Genomic DNA, 20,472 nt, shown 5'->3' with positions numbered 1-20,472 from the left:
AAAGTAACTATAGAACAAACTGCCCATAAGTTAAAAAAAGAAGCAATCGTGAATTTGTCTGTCTGCAGTAAATACTGCTAACAGTAGTTTTGAAAGGCAAATGCATGGTAAACACACGTTGTATTTGAAATGGTTGAGATTACACAAAGACTAAAATAAAGTAAAATAAAAATAGAAAAAATAAAATAAAAGAATAATAAAAGCTGAAATAATTGCTTCGAATCCTAAAGTCAGGGTTTGCTGGAAAACTTGAAGAACTAAGTGGGCTGAATGTGTGTGTGTGTGTCATCCAAATTCTTGGGATTTTTAAGCCACCATTATTGTTAACATATTAGGATGGTTAATCAAAATTTCACAGGCTTCTTTAAATTTCCATTCATACCTGGTTTTTGTATGATGTAAAGAACAGGTACTTTTCCAATCAATTTGAAGCAGGCCTCTCAGATCACATTAAGAACGTGATCTGAGAGGCTTGCTTCACCAAAATTGTTAAATTAATGTGTTGTTTGTGTTTCTTTTTTACAGATAGGGATTGTACATCCAGTTTCAATAATATTTATAAGGTAAGTTACAGGTGCAATAGATACACTAACTCCACGGTGAGCCAATGGGGGGGGGGGGAGGGGGATCCTTGAAGGAGTTGAATATGTTTTTTAATTTTATAGGTGGTTCAAAGGTGGCATTAAGATTATATTGGTGTAGAATTCTATTTATCTTTTCTGATGTATGGGATAGCTATGGTTTTACTGTAATCTATGTTACGTGTATTTTTTGATGAAGTTTTATGAAAAACTTTACTGGTAGCATTTTTGTTAAGCCAAACTGTAGAGCATGTTGCTCAAAAGCTTCCAAATAAAAGTTAGCAGTTGGAAGGGGGGGGTGGAATAGTGGTGAGCCCATGGCCATACCTTCTTTTTGTAGGTAAAAATTATTTTTCTACACAAAGTAACTAGAACATAGTACATAGGCAAAGAGAGCTGTAATGTCTGGCAGAAGTTGTTCTGTAAGAGAAGAATTGTGTCACTGATTGGGACATTTGTGAAAAGGGCAGAAATGTCAAAACTAACTAAGAAATCATCTTTGCCGAGTATTATGTCCAGCCGGCTCTACTGACGGTGCAAGACGTGCATTTGCACGGGGCGACAAGTTTTTCTGGGGCGGCAAAGTTGGCATAAACTATACAAAAAATAAGGGAGAAGGGGCGGCAAAATATGCTACTGCACGGGGCAGCAAAATTCCTAGGGGGTGGCCCTGATTATGCCTTAAATTTTGTTTATGAAGTGTTGTGTGTTCTTTATATAGGCAGGGGGAATGACCTATCAACTCTTGAGTGTTGATGCTAATTTCTTGGCTGGGTGATAATTTGGGCTGTCTGTACCCTCAACTTTCGACAGAAGCAGAATGTTATGTTTGTGTACTTTGGGAACGTTGTATATTCTGGGAGAACTGGCGTAATGGGGTAATAGTTTTTTAAAAAGTGTCTGATGGTCAAGAAGTGACAGACTTAAGTCATTTCACAGTTTTTTTTCCCCTTAATCCTGTTGTCAGATTATAGTTTACAAGTTTGATAAGTGTTGTTATTTGAAACTAGTTGATTCATCTGATAAATGTAAGTTGATCTGTTAAGGATGACTGTGGCATTACCTTTGTCTGATTTTGTAACAATTATATCCTGATTAGCTTTTAATGACTTGACAGCTACTAGTTCTATTTTTGTAAGATTGTTACATATGGCTTTATTTTTATTCAAAACATTGCTGATTTCTAAACACATTTTATCAGATGTATTATTTGGGAGAGACTTAATGCCTCTTTCTATGTGGTATATAATATCCAGTTTATTAACAGTTCTGGGTACTGCTGCAAAGCTTAAGCTTTTATTAAGTAATGGAAGTTTGTTATTTAGGGTGTGACTAGATAGGTTGATCACATGAACATTGCCTGCATATTGTAGGTTGCTCCTTGTCTCATTTATGTGTTGTTCACTGTGAGAGTTATTTGCTGGGGAAGAGATATCCTGATTGGCATTCAAATTTCACCGTTGTTAAATAAGAAATTTAGCCTTAGGTTTTTCTTTATTACTTTCCAGAATATGTTTAGCTGAATTATCAGTGATTCTTTCAAGCACATTCAAAATATCTGGATTCATATAACTAGAGAATTTAGATTGTAAATTTAAAACTTGATTTTGGGTCGTTGGTAGGTTTTTGCAAGCCCTTGGAATTTGTACCCTAAGTATTGCTTTCTTTCTACATGCATGGACACAAAGCACTTTGGCAGAAGTAAATTTCTCTTTCAACTTGATGCGATTAGGAATAAGATTGGTGTCTCTGCACCTCTTCAAAAAAGCCAGCTGATTGATCAAAAGTGAAACCGGTATCTTTAGCTTAAAGTTGTTAAATTAAATTTAACAATTTTGGTGAAGCAGGCCTCTCATATCATGCTCTTAACATCCTACACCAATTTGATTGGAAAAGTATCTGTTCTTTATGTCATATAAAAACCTGGTATGAATGCAAATTTAAAGAAGCCTGCAAAATTTTGATTAGCTATCGTAATCTTAACAATATTGGTGGCATAAAAATCCCAAGAATTTGGATGGCACACATTCAGCCCACTTAGTTCATCTAGTTTTCCAGCAAGCCCTGACTTTATGACTCTAAGCAATTATTTCAGCTTTTATTGGCCACCATTCATACTGTTTTGTCTTAATTTATATGTATACTTATTATATGAGTATCTTTGTGTGAACATGCAGCTTAATTTAATTTTGTAACCCAAATAGATAATAATAATCATAATAACAGGACTCTAGCATTGATGTAAGTTTTTTTTTTCCACCTGAGGTCAGGCCAGTAGTTTTAACGGTTGACTAAATCAATGTAACATACCATGTAGACTGTAGTGCAGCTTGTTTCTTTGTATATGTGTGTGTGTGCTTCAGATGATGACCTTAATGTGAAGGTTGAAACATTGAGGGATTATTTTGGTTTTTATTAAACTGAAGATTTATTCTAACATGGTAGTTGTTTCCATATTTTTTATAATCAATTCTGATCACTTGTAACTATAAAGGAAAGGATAATAATAAAATAAAACACAATTATGTAAATAAAAACTACATTAGCAATTATATGTTTCTTAAAGTTATCCCACGAAGTTTCAGGCCATCATTTATGTTGAGATGATAGTAATATGTCATTAAATGGTAAATAGTAAATAAAATAAAACATTAAATTGTCATTATCATTATTATTTATTTATTTATTTATTTTTTTAATGGAAAGGGAAATTAAATTTTTAAGTACTTAAGGTATTTTATTTTATCTACTAGTCACATGTAATATCCCACAAGTTTGTTTATTGCAATTTTGTTGTTGTAGTTAATTCAGTTATCGTGTTCTCTCATGTACTTTTCAGAAAAATGCTTTTTTTTTTTTTTTTTTCAATATTGTTTTTCCTGTGCTTACAGAATGATGAAAATAATTGCAACTCATTCCTTTGAAATAGCTTTTTATAATTATGATTGATTTTATTGTGTTGATAAGCAAGCAATTCACTGATGGGGACACTCTTTCTATGAAGCAATATAACTATGCAGTAGCCTAGAATAAATGAATTTCATATTCTCAAAAGGAATGTTTTCATTCTGAAAATTTTGGAATGTTTTCATTCTGAAAATTTTGGAAAGAAGTATGAATTCATGGCAATTTGGGATTTAGCCGACCAAATTGTATTCTTATTGGTTAAACCAAAATAAAAAAATGATGGTACAACATGACAAAATTGCATGCCCGGTTAAACAAGGCCCCAGTTGTTTTCGCCAGGGAACCAGGGCGAACAGCGAAAAGTCAGCTACTGGAACGAATCTGAAAGCACACCCCAACTCAATATGATCAGAGTTAAAGATCAGTACTAATCAACATAAGAATCTTGAATGGCAAAGAAATGGAGCTAGCTGAGGAATTAAGTAATAGGGGTGACTGAAACCAAAAAGACAAAAACTGGTGAGATCTTACTGAGCAATAAATACAAAATGTTATATTCAGGCAAAAACATTCAAGTAAAAGAAGGAGTAGCCAACACAAAATACGAGGCTAATCTTCTTGAATGGCAGGCAATTTCAAGTAGAGTGATGTGGACAAATATCAGAATGGGGAACTGGACAATGAGACTTATTTGTGCCTATGGTCCCAAAGAAGGTTCTCCTAAGGTAGAGGTAGAGGAACTTTTTGATGCTTTAGAGAAAGCAACTGACACAATGAAAAATGAAAAGTTGGTCCTTGTTGGGGATCTAAATAGCAGAGTAGGAAATGATTGTCAGACATACAAAAATATTTTGGGAAAATTTGGAGAAAAGAGCAAAGCTAATAATAATGGCAAATACTTGTTGGATTTCTGCTCAGGACATGGACTGGTTATTACTAACACCATGTTTCGACATAAAAATGTGCACAAATTCACATGGAGAGAAGAGGCAAGAAATAAGAAAAGTCTCATTGACTATGTTATTGTTGATAGTGATGTTTTCTCTCTGGTGCAGGACACTAGAGTGTACGTAGGATTTGAAATTGGAAGTGATCACCATTTAGTCTTAAGCAGGAAAAAATTTAATTTCATATTGAAAAGAAGAACATGTAAGAAAGTTTTAAAACGAATAAAAGTTGAGCAGCTCTCAGATGTGAACTGTAGACTAAAATATACAAAGATTATTGAAGAAAAAATGAAAGAGTTTGAGAACAGGAATCAAACATTGGAGATTCAGTGGCAAGCTCTTAAGGAAACATTGATTGATTCTGTCAGATAGGCATGTGGTGAGGTTGTCTGAAAGGATAGAAAAATCAGAACTCCCTGGTGGACAGGAAGTTAAAGAGACAGTGAAGGAAAAGAAGAAAGCGTATCAAAAGTTCCTGGCAAATAAGTCAACTTGTGCTCTTAGAGAATACAGAGACAAATGTAAGAAAGCTAAACACTGTGTAAAACTAGCTAAACAAAAGTCATGGGAAGCCTTTGGTAAGAACATAGAAAATAAATATCAAAAAGGTGGCAAGATATTCTGGAGGTTGTTGAAGAAACTCAGAAATGGAGGAAAGAGTGCTGTAAAAGGAATTAGAGATGATAAAGGTGATATGAAAACTGGGGAAAAAGATATTCTTCGAAAAATTGCTAAATGAAACTAGCAGTGAAGAGAGCACAGTGATAAAAAAAACACTGACCAGGCATGCAATCAGGAATACATATCCATGCTTGAGTAGAAAAAGCCATCAAAAGTCTGAAATGTAGAAAGGCAGCCAGAGTAGATGATATTAGACCGGAAATGCTCAAGTATGGAGGTATAAAAGTTTTACAGTGGCTACACTGCATAGTTCAGAGGGCCTGGACAGAAGGACGAATTCCAGATGATTGGAGTAGAGCTCTCATAGTACCCATTATATAAAAAGGGAAATAAAACTGATTGTGAGAATTTCAGAGGTATTTCTCTACTGAGTGTTCCTGGTAAGATTATTCCAGTATACTTGAGAAACAGTTGAGAAGGATTGTGGAAGAGAAGCTTGGTGAGGAACAAGCTGGATTCAGGCCAAATAGAGGCTGTCAGGATCAGATATTCACTTTACGACAAATAGTAAAAGTCATGGGAATATAACAAAGATCTGTATTTAAGTTTTGTGGATCTGGAAAAAGCATATGACAAGGTGCCAAGAGAAAAGCTATTCAAAACACTACAGTTGTATGGTGTAAGTGGATCATTATATCAAGCAATACTTAGTCTTTATTTGAGTTGTAGGTCAGCAGTTAGAATTGAAGGAAGTACAGGGTTTAATGTTAAATCTGTCAGATAAGGATGTACATTATCACCTGTGTTATTCATTATGTATATGGATTACATTATGAAGGAAAGTAGTATTCAACCTGATATCAAAATTGGAGATTTTGGTATCAGCTCCTTGCTTTATGCAGATGATGTTATACTTCTAAATAAATGCTACAAGTCTGCAAGATTTGCTGACTAAATTAAATAACTGTTGTGATAGATATGGTATGAAGGTCAGCATTAAAAAAAATAAAGATAATGAAAATAGGCAGAAGCATTGAAAATATCAACTGCATTGTGAATGGAGAACCTATAGAACAAGTAAAACATTTCAGCTACTTAGGCATGATTTTTAGTGGAGATGGTAAATTAAATATGGAAATAGACAACAGAATCAACAAAGCTGGTATGATAGGAAGTCAACTGAATAAATTTATATGGAATAAGAGAGAAATTAGTCAAAACACTAAATTAGCTGTATACAAGACAGTGTTCAAACCAATTTTAACGTATGGATCTGAGAGCTGGGTCAGAAGTAAAACACTTGACCAAAGACTAGAGACCGCAGATATGAGAGTCCTGAGAAAGAATATAGGCATGAACAGATGGCATATGATATTGCCATTCACTTCAATGGCAATATCATATTAAAAATGAGGATATTAGGAAAGAAATTGACATTGTCAGCATCCAGGAATGCATTAGCAGAGCTAATCTCAGGTGGTATGGTCATTTAAACAGAATGGGTAAGGAAAGATTAGCCAAACAAGTGTCCTCTGCCAGGTTGGCAGGAAAAAGACCCAGAGGAATACCAAGATATAGTTGGATTGATATATGGTAAGAAGTGCCTTAGAAGATAGATATATAAATATAAGATCTGACAATGTTGTAGCTTTGACATGTAACAGATTGATTTGGCAGAAAATTGTAGGTTGGAAGTTAGTAATGATGTAAGTTTTTCATGTAGTACTATCATATCTTGTACACCCCCTTGAGGGTAAATGTCAGGAATTTGATGATGATGATGTATGAATTCATTATTTTGCTTATGACCTGTATTAATGTGAATTCTGAAATTACAGTTATCAGGTTACTGACATTTTTCCACTGTCCTTATATATTTGCCCAGATCATAAAATTACATTGTTCTAAAGGATGTATGTATTCTGTTATTATATTATAGATTTCATCCACATAAAACTTCTTAAATTTCACAATTTTGCCTCAGAAAACCATCAATAATCAACTTATGCAATGACTCAAATCAGTAATTGTTCCAATGCCAATGGGGAGAGATCATTCCCATTTATTGCATGTGTTTTGGTTTGGGAGCACGAAAACCTTTTAATGATAAAATTATAAAGTAAGAGAATGATGCTTATGTTAGGAAAAAATGATTTGATATTTGTAGAATTTTTGGCTAGGTTAACTAGTCATTGGCAATACAGTTAAAAAGAGATACAATAAGAACAGCACTTAAATTGCAAGCATGTGACAATATATGCTTGGATAAGGTGCAGCTGGCTAAACCAGACTTATACTCTAGATGTTTTTATGTTGATTCTGAATTTGCAGTTGTCATGGTACTAACAATTTTGCCCACTCCATTTTTATTAAGTCCTTTTATTCTGTTATTTGCCTAGAAGAATATCAAGAGTATATTTTACTTCAAGAATCTCTGATAAATTTTGTTTAACCAGTCATGCCTTATTCACTAAGCATAGAATTCACTCGAATAAAATAACTTATTAGTATTTGTGTGAAATCCTATACAAGTTATTTTCTTCTTGAAAGATTGTATAAAGTTGTGAAGCCCACATTCACAGTAAGAACCTGAACAAAAAGTATGGAAACAAAGAAAGATGAATGAGAGTGAAAGTGAGAAGAATGATAGTGAAAGTTGGACGTATGTTGGACCGAAAGTACGGAAACAAAGAAGGATGAATGAGAGTGAAAGTGAGAAGAGGGAGTCGATTGTTAGAAAGTTAGAAAGATTGAATGATAGAGAGAATGTGTCGCGAGATTCGGAAGTTGAATTGGATTGGATGAGGCAAGAAATGAAATGGATGCAGAATGAAATTAAGAGAATTCAAGTCAAAACTATTAATATAAATCACGATGGCATGAAAGAGTTAACGAAAGATGAGCGAGTGGCGTTGTATGGCGACTCCATTATTAAAGGTGTGCTAGATGATAGAATGCACAAGGTATGTTTTCCAGGCGGTAAAATGAGTATAGTGATTGAGGCATTGGATATGAGGCGGGAGCGAGCAAAAGAGTTAATAGTATTAATTAGTATGATTTGGGAGAGGACAATGAGTGTGTCAGAATGGATATCAGGAGGCTGCTTGGAAGGATAAAAGAGAATAGTGTGACAGGAAGGGTAGTCAGTGTGTTGCCTAGGTATGACTGTGGTGAAATGAGGTGGAGAGAAAGGATTATGAATGATATACTGGCTGAAATGTGTGAGGAGATGGGAGTACAGTTTGTTAATGTGTGGAATGAGTTTGAAGGATGAAGTGAGCTGTATGGGAGCGATGGACTGTATTTGATCGGTTATGGTGTGAGTCGCTTGGAGAGACTGCTGCTGCTGGAAGGTAGAGAAGTGAGTAGAGTGAGAGAGAATAAATCAGATCAAGCGGGAAGTGATGCGAAAGAGCAGGAGAGTAAGACAGGAGAGATTGAAGAGGTGGATATGAATGGGGAAGTGAGTGGTATGAGTATAGAAAATGCGAGAATGGGTGTGCAAGAGGAGCAGGGAAACGGGGAGGCTCAGGGTGGACAGGGGTACACAGCGTGAGAAAGGTGGATTCTCCAAGAGGAGGTGAGAGCATGTGTAGGCAGGAAAGGAATGGGATGACCAGGGATCAAGAGGAAACAGTTGTAATTGAAAAGGGTTCTAAAATGAAGAAGCAGAAAGATAAATGGCCCCAGTCGAGCATGGAGAGATCACATCGAATAAATGGTATCAGTGGAACTAGCTGTAGATCCAGAAATGAGCTGTTGTGTTTGTATACAAATGCTAGAAGTATAAGAAACAAGGCAGATGAAATGGTTGCACTAATTGCGTCTGTTCATCCAAAGATTGTCGGAATAAGTGAGACAGGGTTGGAAGAGGATGACATCCTGACAGGAATAGAGATGGAAGGGTATGATGAGTTTTTTTTTTTTTTAGGATAGAAGAGGATAAAAAGGGAGGGGGGAGTGCTATTGATGATAGAGAAAGAGTTATGTACATACAAAGTAGAGATGCAAGACGGGAATAGTGCCAGTGGTTTTGAGGCAGTATGGTGTAAGATAGAGGTGAATGGAATCAAATACTTGGTGGGATGTTGTTATAGACCAGGTAATGTGGATGGTGGTGATAGTGAAATGTATAGTCAAATTAGCTAAGCAAATAAGAAAAGGGTGATTTTAATTATGGCAATATAGACTGGAATGATGAGATAGCAACTGGAAGTAAGGTAAATGAGTTTCTTGAGTTTTTGAGGGATAACTACCTCAGACAGTATGTAACAGATGGCACAGAAGAATTAAGGGTCTTGGATTTGGTCATCTCATCAGAGGATGTAATTGTAAATGAGGTGTCAAATTATCCACCAATTGGCGAGAGTGACCATGAGGTGATTACCTGGGTGGTTGCCAGCAGTGCAAGGACCCTGTGAGAAAAGGGTATATGTGGAACTACAAGGGGGGGGGGGGTGATTATAAAGAGCTCAGGAGACAGCTTCCAGGTGTGGCGTGGAATGAGGAGTTAGCTGGAAAAGAGATCAATGCAGCTTGGGGGATTTTCAAAAACTATCTAGTAGATGCATTGTCTAAATATATTCCAAGGGTGAGAAGGTTAAATAAGGTTTAACCTTATTTAACTTTCTGTTAGATGGATGAATAAAGAGATTAAGCATGCGATACAGAGAAAAAGGGCATTGTTGGAGGCAGCATAAGACAAGTGGAAATAACCAATTTCATGAGGTCTACAAAGACCAGGCAAGTAGGGTGACTAAGTTGGTGAAAGTAGCTAAAGAGAGGTATGAACAGTAGTTAGCTAATGAAGCCAAAAAGAATCCTAGGGAGTTCTTTCGATATGTAGCCAGCAAAAGAAAGAATGATTATGGAAGGATGACATTGATTGGAGAAAATGGTATAAAGACAGCTGTTGCAGAATGTGTGGTGGAGATACTTAATAAGCAGTTCATAAAGATCTTTCAATCTTGTGAATATGACTTCATTGAGACATTGAGAGCAGTTGATGATTGGGAGGAGAGACTGATTGTAAGTGAGCAAGAGGTGTATGGGAAGTTGAACAGACTAGATGTAAATAAGGCTGTGGGACTTGATAATATATCACCACGTATTCTGAAGGAATGTGCAAGGGAGTTGACACCTGCCTTGACATATTTTTTTAATATGAGTCTTGCACTTGGTTAAGTTCCTAAGGAGTGGAAGGAGGGCAAGATTGTGCCACTTCATAAAGGAGGCGATCGAACTCAAGCATCAAACTATAGGTCTATCTGTGTGTCAGGTGTTGTGATTAAGTTGTTGGAGAAGCTTATGAGAACTAGAATCCAGAGTTTGGTTGACAACAATGATATTATCTTTGATGGACAGCATGGATTTGCTAAAGGGAGGTCATATTTTAGTAATGTACTTACTTATTACAATAAAGTGACTGCTTCCTTGGACAGAGGAGAAGGATAAACAGTAATATACTTGGATTTCGCAAAGGTTTTTGATAGAGTACCTCATGATAAGTTGACAGTCAAACTAGAGCAGATGGGGTTGGATATTAGATTAGTGCATTGGATTGGAGACTGGCTATCTGATGGGTACCAACAAGTTGTGTATGGGGGTGCGATATCCAGGAAAAGGAAAGTCACTAGTGGAGTGCCTCGGGGTGTCTGTTTTAGGGCCGTTACTGTTTAACTTATATATCAATGTTATTGGCGAAGATTTGGATGGAGATATTCAGTTGTTTGCAGATGATGCAAAGTTGGGACGAACCATAAACAGTAGTGGAGATGTTGTGCCCTTACAAGAAGACTTGAATAAATTGAGTAATTGGGCACGGAAATGGGGATGTGAGTTCAATGTTGCAAAATGTAAGGTTTTAAAATTTGGAAAACAAAGATGGGATGCAGAATTTATGCTTGGTGAGAATATATTGTTGGCGGTAGAGGAAATAAGAGATCTAGGGGTGATAGTGGATAAGGATCTAAAATTTAGGGGAAACATAGCCAAAATTTTGAAGACAATACAAAGGCTTCTGGGAATGATGCGGAGGACACTGACTTGTAGAAGTAGGGAGATTCTTGTTCCATTGTATAAGGCTTTGATTAGGCCACACATGGACTATTGTTCCCAGATTTGGCCACCTGGTTTTCAGAAGGACGAAGAGATGTTGGAGGGGGGGGGGGGGTTCGAAAGGCGACTGACTAGGGTAGTTTCTAGCCTCTGGAATGTTGAGTATAGGGAAGGATTGAGAAGATGCAACTTTCAGAGCCTGGTGGACGGGGAGGAGGGAGGGAAAGTGATGGGGACCTACAGGTTTTTTCATGCAGAGTTTTGAATGATTGGAATGCCTTGCCTGAGAGTGGTGTCTGCAGAGAATTTGAGTGTGTTTAAAGCACGGTATGCGGTGTGTATGATAAAGGACCCCACCCCCTCCAGATGAGTCTTTGACTCCATGGAGTCTTGGGTAATAATAATAATATCTCTACTCATCCACATAATCCCCCACTTGGTTTGTCCTCGTGGCCTCAGGTATGCAGTTTGATACTGCTTCTCTGAAACAATCTCTGATCACTTCCCATTCTCTACTGGCGTTCTTTCCTTGCGGCTTCTCAAGCTATGGCACTGCTCCAAGATGACTCCTTAGTCTGTCATAATTACCAGCTTTATAGTTCAACATAAACCCTTTCTTAACAGAGAAATTCACATGTTTGGTGACTTCCCAGAGTGTCTATCTTGGTTATGGATATATCTTCTGATTCTATCACTATATCCAACACTCTCAAACTCCTTGTCCTCTCTATGACATTTTGTTTCTGGTAATTATTGTTTAGCAACTGCATAAATTCCACTTCAATCTTGCCATGCCCACTTTCCTCCCTCCAATCTATGTTCCCATAGTTTCCAATAATAATCATTTGCCCTGCACTTATTGTGCCAATGCATCTACATCATCCTGTGGATCCCCTGATCTATGGCAGCAACTAACAATAAATTTTGTTTTATTGGCCTCTGTCTCACATGTGACAGCCTCAAATGAACCATCTCCCCAAGACCTAAAATCCTCTTTAACTAAGTTTGTTGGTTGTAATTCTTCAGCTATCATCAGCAATAGCCTACCTCCTGTCCTATTTCCTCCATCCTCCTTGAAAATACAATAATACCCTTTACATTCTATCTCTGTAACTAGTTCATTTTCTGTCAACCAGGTCTCACAGTTAAAGATACCAAGAAATTATATATTGGTTTAATCCATTATCCAAGTGTAAGCAAAGTTTGTGCTTGAAGTATCTTTCAGAACTGGGGCAACTTGTGGCAAAGGTGGCATAAGTTCTCATCACTTGCCTCAGTATCCCATAATGCAAAGGCACATCTCCTTATGGACATGTATAATGCTATGCATTAAGGGAAGTGTCACTACCCAGACCAGTTTTGTTATTGAGGTCTCATCAGTGGGAGCCAGACCCAGAAGTGGTGATACTGAGGTGGATGTAATGGAGAAGTCATATTTCCCTATACCAGTTGCCAAAAGGTGTCGACCTTATTATTAAAAAAAAAAAAAATTTCAACAACTATCTATCTCTCTCTAATCCAGAGTATTTTTAATAATAAAGTGTGACACCTTTTGGCAACTGGTATAGGGAAATATGACTTATCCATTACTTCCACCTCAGTATCACCACTTCTGGGTCTGGCTCACACTGATGAGACCTCAATAACAAAACCGGTCTGGGTTTTGACCCTTCCCTTAATGCTTTGCATTATGGAATACTGAGGCAAGTAATGAGAACTTATACCACCTTTGCCACGAGTTGCTCCAGTCCTGAAAGATACTTCAGACACAAACTTTGTTTGCTTACACTTGGATAATGTATTAAATTATATAATTATATCAAGTATATAATTTCTTGGTATCTTTAATATAATAATATAACCACAAGCTTTCAACAACAGGTCTCCCAGATGATTAGAATTTTTGGCAAGTCAAGCTGACCAATGTCAAAAACTTCTCTCTCTTATTCCTGATACTTTTGGCATTCATGTATTTGTATTTCAACATTCTCTTGTACCCACAGTTACCCTTGTGTAATACCATTACCAACCGATTCGAAATGGAAACCTGTAAATTGCATTCTGCATTGCATTGTAATTTCTGTACACACACACACACACACACACATTTATCACAGGTGTGGCCAGACACATCTTCTCATTGACTCATTAGCAGTCATGGCCCTTCGTATCATACCAAAGCAGCAGACTCACAATTTTTACTTCCTTACTCTTCATTTTCACTTCTTTCAACAACTCTCTCATATCTTCTCTCATTGCATATTTCTTTCCTAATGTCCTTGATTTTTGCTCCTGGGAAAGATGCTTTCATCACATGCTCATTAAGTATATCCCTTATCATCGAATCTCCATACAATACCTTCCCTTTATTTCCAGTTTCTCACAGTTCCATACTTTTCGAATTAACTTTTTTTTTTCATTCCATCCCCCCCCCCTCCTATACCACACGACAATTGTTTCTCCAGTTGCTCTAGTTCCTGTTTTTTCCTGTGAAGGATGCATTATAAGGATGCTATGTCACTCCTTACTGTCATTTCATCACCTGCATTACTTTCAGCCACTTCTTTCATGCACTCATTGTGCACACTATGATTCACTACTTCCACATTTGCCAGAGCACTTTTGCTATCTTTCCTTCTCTCCTATTTCCTAATTTACACTCATGCGTAGACCCACACTTTTCACCATGTAGGCATTCGGAACCAAAATCCTACAGAATAGGTTGGTTACTCCTTATTCCTGAAGGTATCCTATGTCTGTAGAGGTGTGTGTTCACGGGCCGATTGGCCTGCTTGCGGGAGGAAAAACCCTACGGTCCACACCCAAGACTGGCTAACTCAGCCATGTCTGAGAAAGATCCTTAAGCTCCTCACGTCAGCAACAGGAATCGAATGCAGAACACTCCTTTCCCAGGCATATGGTTGCGAAGCGCATAGCCACTCAGCTAATCGCACAGGCTATCTTTCCTTAAATCATTAATATTCTTCACTTCATTTTCCCACTTTCCACATAGCTTGAATTTCTTGCACTGGCACACAAAACATTTACAACAAACTCTTTCTCCATTTTTGCTTTTGTACCACAACCTGTTTGCTTTTGGCAATGAATACATAGAACATACACTACATTGTACAAAATGCCACATGCTAAACTCAGTGAACAAGGTAGCCTTGGCCACCATTTTCCTTGTACACCAGTGTCATGTATAAAGATGCTTTCTAAATGATATCCTGTATTAATTTTACAAACACATGCATATACACTCAACATTACAGTGTAAAATGAGTAAGATAACCAAAAATTCATTAAAATATTCACTAAAATAAAACTTATCTGTTGAACATGTGAGATACTGCTTCTGCTCTTCTATGCCTCTATAAATTATCTATACATCACTACCATTTGATGAAGATTATTAACTGTATTCCATTCAGATAAAGTTGATACCTAGTGGACAGTTGACAATACATAGTATCGCACAGAGTTTTTATCATGTGCAATAGTAATATCACTATCAGCTCTTGCACATAAAAGGAAAAAAACCTAACATTTTGATAATAGAAATAGTTCTATCACAAGTTATCAGAATATACCAATCCTCTTTATTTCTGGGACAGTTGTTTGTAATTAATGTCATAAACATTTCATATTAGAAATCATATACTGAAAAATGGGACACATTGGTGGAGTTTATATTCTCATGGCTTGTATTATCCATATTTTTAAATGAATATACTGGCAGATAACTATGTAAAAAGGTAAAACAATTTAATAAATTAATGACTAGTTTCATACATCACTGTTGTGTACTTCTTCAAATTGATACAAGAAACACAAATATAAATTGATATCAACAAATAGATTTATCTTTTTATACTTCTGATGTAAATTGGATTTTTTGATGTAAACTAAACCATTAAGGAAACCAGTAAAGTTTTGAAGAGATTCTTGTGATTCTGGCAAGGTGATGAAAACATTGTTCGCATATCTCACCCATTATCTTGGTTTGATTACAATAGGTATTCATCAAACTTGTTCAAACTTTTCTTGTTAGGTTAGCTAGGTGTGGAGAAATTGCTGCACCCATTGCCTTTAGACTGTTCAAAATAGTAATCTTGGAATTTGAAGAAAGTGTTCTCTAGGCAATGTTTGAAAAGTTTAACAGTATTAAGTGGGAAGATAAACTTTTTATCTCCAGAACAGCCATGATTGAGTTTTTTATTTTGTTTATGATATCAGAGTTTTTTTTTATATCAGACGTTTTCCTACATGTAGTGCTAGTAGGATGGATAGTTATTTATGGATGTAATATGTTGGAGAATATCTTGCATCCACAGTAGATCTAAGTGGAATGTCTGCTTTGTGGGTTTTTGGAGCACCTTAAATATGTGGGATAACCAGATATTTTGAAGTAATTTGTTCTCTGATCTCTTTGGACCAGTTACAAAGACCTCTTATTAAATTTTCTTATTATGGATTGTCCAGGTTGGGTCAATATCTAATGGTGTCTGTCTGTGTTGGTATTGTTTAGTAGATCATTCATTTTGTTTGTATAATCATTTGAATCCTAAATAACCATACTATTACCTTTGACAGATTTAATATTAAGATGTTATCATTTTTTTAAGATCTTTCAAAGTATTGTATTCAGCATTGGAAATATTTCTAGATGATGGTTTAGAATGAAACCTCAGAAAAAATAGCTAGAACTTATTATTATTAATATCTGACCTCCATGGAGTGAGACTCATCATGGGAGGTACACTATTGCACACAATGCTCATCCAACTGTGCCTTAAACTGATTCAATGTGTGTGTGTACATTCACAACACACAGGTGCATTCCACTCACCAACCACTTTCCATGCAACGAACCTTCTCCTCACCCCTCTACTCACACCCTCCTTATACAGTTTCCAGCAATGGCCTCTTTTCCTATCTCCTCTCCTATTCTATGAAAAATCTTTTCCATGTCAACCTGATAACAACCCCTGACTAGCTTATGTCTCAATCATACCCCCCCCCCCCCTTCCTCCTATTAATGAGGCTTTGCAATTTGCATTCTCTCAATCTACCTTCATACTCCACATTCCAATGACCACTGACCACCTTTGTGAATCTTCTCTGAACCCTTTCTAACATATCCTCATCATCATGAAAACCTGGTGACCAAATCTATGCATAATAATTCATGTGAGGCCTGATCAAGGCCTTATACAATGGCATCATAGCCTTCCTATTTTTGCATGTCAGGGTCGTCTGCATCATTGCCATTGTTTGATGTGACGTCTTCACAATTTGTGCAATGTGACCTCTGAATTTCAGGTCCTTGTCCATCACCACTCCCAGATCTCTCACCTCCTCTACTTCCTTTAAAGTTTCACCACCAAGTGTATATACACTTTACATCCTGTCATTGCTTACCAAATTTCAAAACCTTACACTTTGCAACATTGAACTGACCTGCCTGTTCATGCAGTCTATTCAAGTCCTCCTGTAAGGCCATAACACCTACTGGACTCTGCATTGCTCTCCTCAATTATGCATATTACTAGTTAAACCCATCCCAATATCATTAATATACAAATTGAGCAACAATGGTTTCAAAACCGACCCATGCATCACACCACTAGTGACCTTCCTCTTTCAGGATATTGTGTCCCTACATACAACTTTCTGATACCTATCGGACAGCCAATCACTGATTCAACTCAGAAGTCTATTATTCAATCCCATCTGTTTCAATTTATTTAACAGCTTGTCGTGTGGCAGTCCATCAAAAGCTTTTGCAAAATCCAAGTAATCCACTGTATATGTATCCCCTCCCATCCAAGGTATGTCACCTTGTTATAGTACATAAGTAAGTTAGTAAAACATGATCAACTTTAACAGATCCATGCTGATTTTCATTATTATTCCTTGATGATGTCTTTGCAACAGACAAAATATTGGAACTAATATACCTGTACTTAATTCTTTGTGCCATTTTCATTCCATTAAATCTTAACATGAGCTTCAACCAGCATATTAGCCTGAATACACAAAAGTTTGAAATTGTAACTTTGGGAAACTGGAGCCGTGTGTGTGTAGGTGGGGGGAATGCATATATGCATGTGTGCATTCTTGCTTCAGGCCAGTAAGTGTGAGAATAGAAATTATCAAGAAGTGCTGAATATAGTTTCTCAGGTTTTGAATAGGACATTACAATGAATTGTTCACTATAAGATACAAGGGTAGTTGTGAGCACCAGGGAAATTTACAGTTGATGCATAATTATACTAATAGCATCAGACATTAAGGAGTTGTTTGCTTTTAGTGCTTCTTAGACAAAAAATATTGGCATATTAATTGGTGAAGGATGACTGTATGAACAGATTGTTAAAGTTAGTTGTTTTTTTTTTGGGGGGGGGGGGGAGAATAGACAGAGCAGGATCAGAGGTGTCCTGCTGATGATAACACCAGAGACAGAAATTTGGCAGAAAGGCAATGCATTTGAACTATCTATGGTGTGAAATAGAGGGCAACAGTACAAAATATATAGTAGATTGCTGGCCAGGAGGTGCAAAGAGTATATACAGAGAGGAGAAGGCAAGTAATCAGTGATGCCACAGGACTTTATACTTGTGCTGTTGCTATTTACTTTATACATGAATGATGAGAGGTATCCAGTTGTTTGCACGCAATGAAAACCTGGAGAGGACAATTTCTAATAAAGGTGATGCTGTAAGAGGTAAGTAGGCTGTACAGTATGTAGGCAAATGACAATGGTTACAAATTTAATATTGCAAAGTTTAAGATTATGCTTTAATATTTAATATTAAATTTTGCAAAATCCAAGTAATCTACTGTATATGTATCCCCTCCCATCCAAGGTATGTCACCTTGTTATAGTACATAAGTAAGTTAGTAAAACATGATCAACTTTAACAAACCCATGCTGATTCTCATTATATTCCTTGATGATGTCTTTGCAACAGACAAATTTAATTTTGCAAATTTAATATTGCAAAGTTTAAGATTATGCACTTTGAATTGAAAAATTACTTTCTGTGTATTATATTGATGGAACTGGGCTGTAGGAAATTGAAGCTAGGGTTTGATGGTAATATTGGACAGTAATTGAAGTTCAGAAGAAATGTTGTAAATGTGAGCAATAACTCAAATGATCATATTGTACACAGATTTTGTTCCTGGGTTTCTTATTAATGGAGAAGTATTGAAGGAACCAAAGGTGAGTGGCCAAGATGTTGATAAGTCTATGTAATAATCTACTTAACTCTATGATATACATGTTCACGTGAATAGACTGAAGGGTTACAACATTTAATTGATAGTGTTGAAATGCTGAAGAAATATTCCAATACGTGACAAGAAAGGCAAGAACCACACTCACACAGTTTTCAGGAGGTCATGTAAGTGTATGGTTAACAAAATATATACTATATATTTTGTTAATCCAGTTATGTGTTTTATTTTGGGATAAAAAGAAATTAGACAGAGCCAGATCCATTGAATATTCACATTTTGTTCCAAATCCTATTAACTTTTGTGTTGATGCATGTGGGTATGTCGAAACTGTCTTTGTAATTGTCTTCATGCTCAACTTTCTATTCAAAAAATAATATCAATAAATCAATAATTTCATATCAAACAATAGATCATCTCACTCTTCCAACATTTCTAATCACAACGTAATGTGCACTCAGATCATTTGTGATTATCAATATCTTCTTTTCTTTGAGACAAGCCTGGCACCAATTCAAGAACACAAGATGTAAGAAACATGTCATGGTTATTTAATTTCATTAATTTAAACTTTTATTTGTCAAATTGCACTCAAAATTTGATGTTGACTCTCTGTTCCAGATATTTTTACTCATTACCATGAGTTAAACATTACATCAACACACACAGCTTTTACTGCTAAACCAAATTCAAGGATTTAGGATCATATTTCCACTGCCACTAGAAATTCAATGTTGCCAAGTATTTCAAAATAAAACTGATATCATTACTTTTTACAGTTAGATCTAGAGTAAAGGTTTGAATAATATTAAGTTGGCTAATCATTATACTTTGTAGTCTTGCAGGTTAGGGGCCAATACTTTCAGAATAATATAATTTATCTATCTATTTTATCATTTATTTTCTGTATCTTGCTTTTCCAGTTTTAATATAATCATCATACTTAGAAAAATATTTATACCATTGTAGGATCATCTTTTACAGAATGGCTTACAACTTATGCAGATAAACTAGTAATGGGTTATTACATCGTACTTCATGATCAACCCTTTAGGTAAGTGATTTATGTAAGTCAAACTTACAAGATATTATACAGTAACATACAGTTTAGAAAAGTTGGAAGGAAAGTTGTGCATAAGCAAGGCTTAAAAAATAGAGACTTATTTAACACATTCACCAAGCAATCTATCATGCATGTTTCACATCAGGCTAGCTCATTTTGGTAATTTTATCAATATTTACAGAGTACCACTTTATTTGTAGCATGTTCATATAAAACAAATGTTTTGAACTATCATGATTATATACTTTCTTGCAAAACTGTCATAGAAGTAATGATACAATTGTAAATACCTGAAGTATTTCAAATACAACAAATAGTGTATCCCCCATCATGCTGCAGGTTTGAATCCTATCATAGGCACAGATGTTCCTGCTTATGGAAACTTGAAGTGAATTGAAAAATTCCTTGTTTGATCTCTAGCGCAGGATTTCTGGATTATGTAAAGAATAATAAAAATAAATTTTAAAATATATATAAAAAAAAACTTTAACCAGTAAATCCACAGTACTTAACATACTGTAATTTATAAGCTTTTCTTGGTTGGAGTCACATAAAAAAAGTAATTTAAAAAAACATTATTTAATTATTCAAATATTTTTGGAATCAATTGGTTTTATAAAATAATTCAGGACTGATCAAAAGTGGGAATTCTGGAAATTGGAGTAGAGTTCTCATTATACTATCTGTGAAATGATAAATTGAATGGAGAATTACAGAAGAATTTCTCTACTGTGCAAGAAAAACTTGGGAAAGAACAAGCTAGATTCAGGCCAAATAAAGATTAGGATCAGATTTTTTACTTCAAGACAAATAGTCAAAAAAATCATCAGACTATAACAATACTATATTTTTTGATCCAGAAAGGGCATACAATGAGATGCCAAAAGAAAACTGGTCAAAACGCTACAGTGATATTGGATAAATGAGGTATTATTAAGAGCAATCCATGGTCGATATTTAATATAAGTTAGCAGTTAGAATTAAGGAAATACAGGAAAATAATGTGCACCTTTGTCTTCACCTGATTTTATTTCACATTATGAAGGAAAGT

At 35.8% G+C, this 20,472-nt stretch overlaps 1 protein-coding gene across 5 annotated transcripts in view; it reads left to right on the top strand.

Moving 5' to 3' along the window:
- The window catches only part of LOC150104071 (F-box only protein 3-like), a 345,412-nt gene that overhangs the window by 163,304 nt on the left and 161,636 nt on the right, over positions 1-20,472 (top strand). For all 5 annotated transcript variants that reach the window (XM_090396738.1, XM_090396742.1, XM_090396741.1 and 2 more), the window contains one exon: positions 19,328-19,412. In XM_090396738.1, the coding sequence (XP_090252864.1) occupies positions 19,328-19,412 (85 nt within the window). The remainder of the gene's footprint in view (positions 1-19,327; positions 19,413-20,472) is intronic.

The sequence above is a fragment of the Typopeltis vanoorti genome, chromosome 8, assembly GCF_054136105.1.
Source record: "Typopeltis vanoorti isolate ZY-2024b chromosome 8, IOZ_Tvanoo_1.0, whole genome shotgun sequence".
NCBI lineage: Eukaryota > Metazoa > Arthropoda > Arachnida > Uropygi > Thelyphonidae > Typopeltis > Typopeltis vanoorti.
Note: the sequence above shows the minus strand (reverse complement) of the source record. Positions and strands in the feature narration are given on the sequence as shown.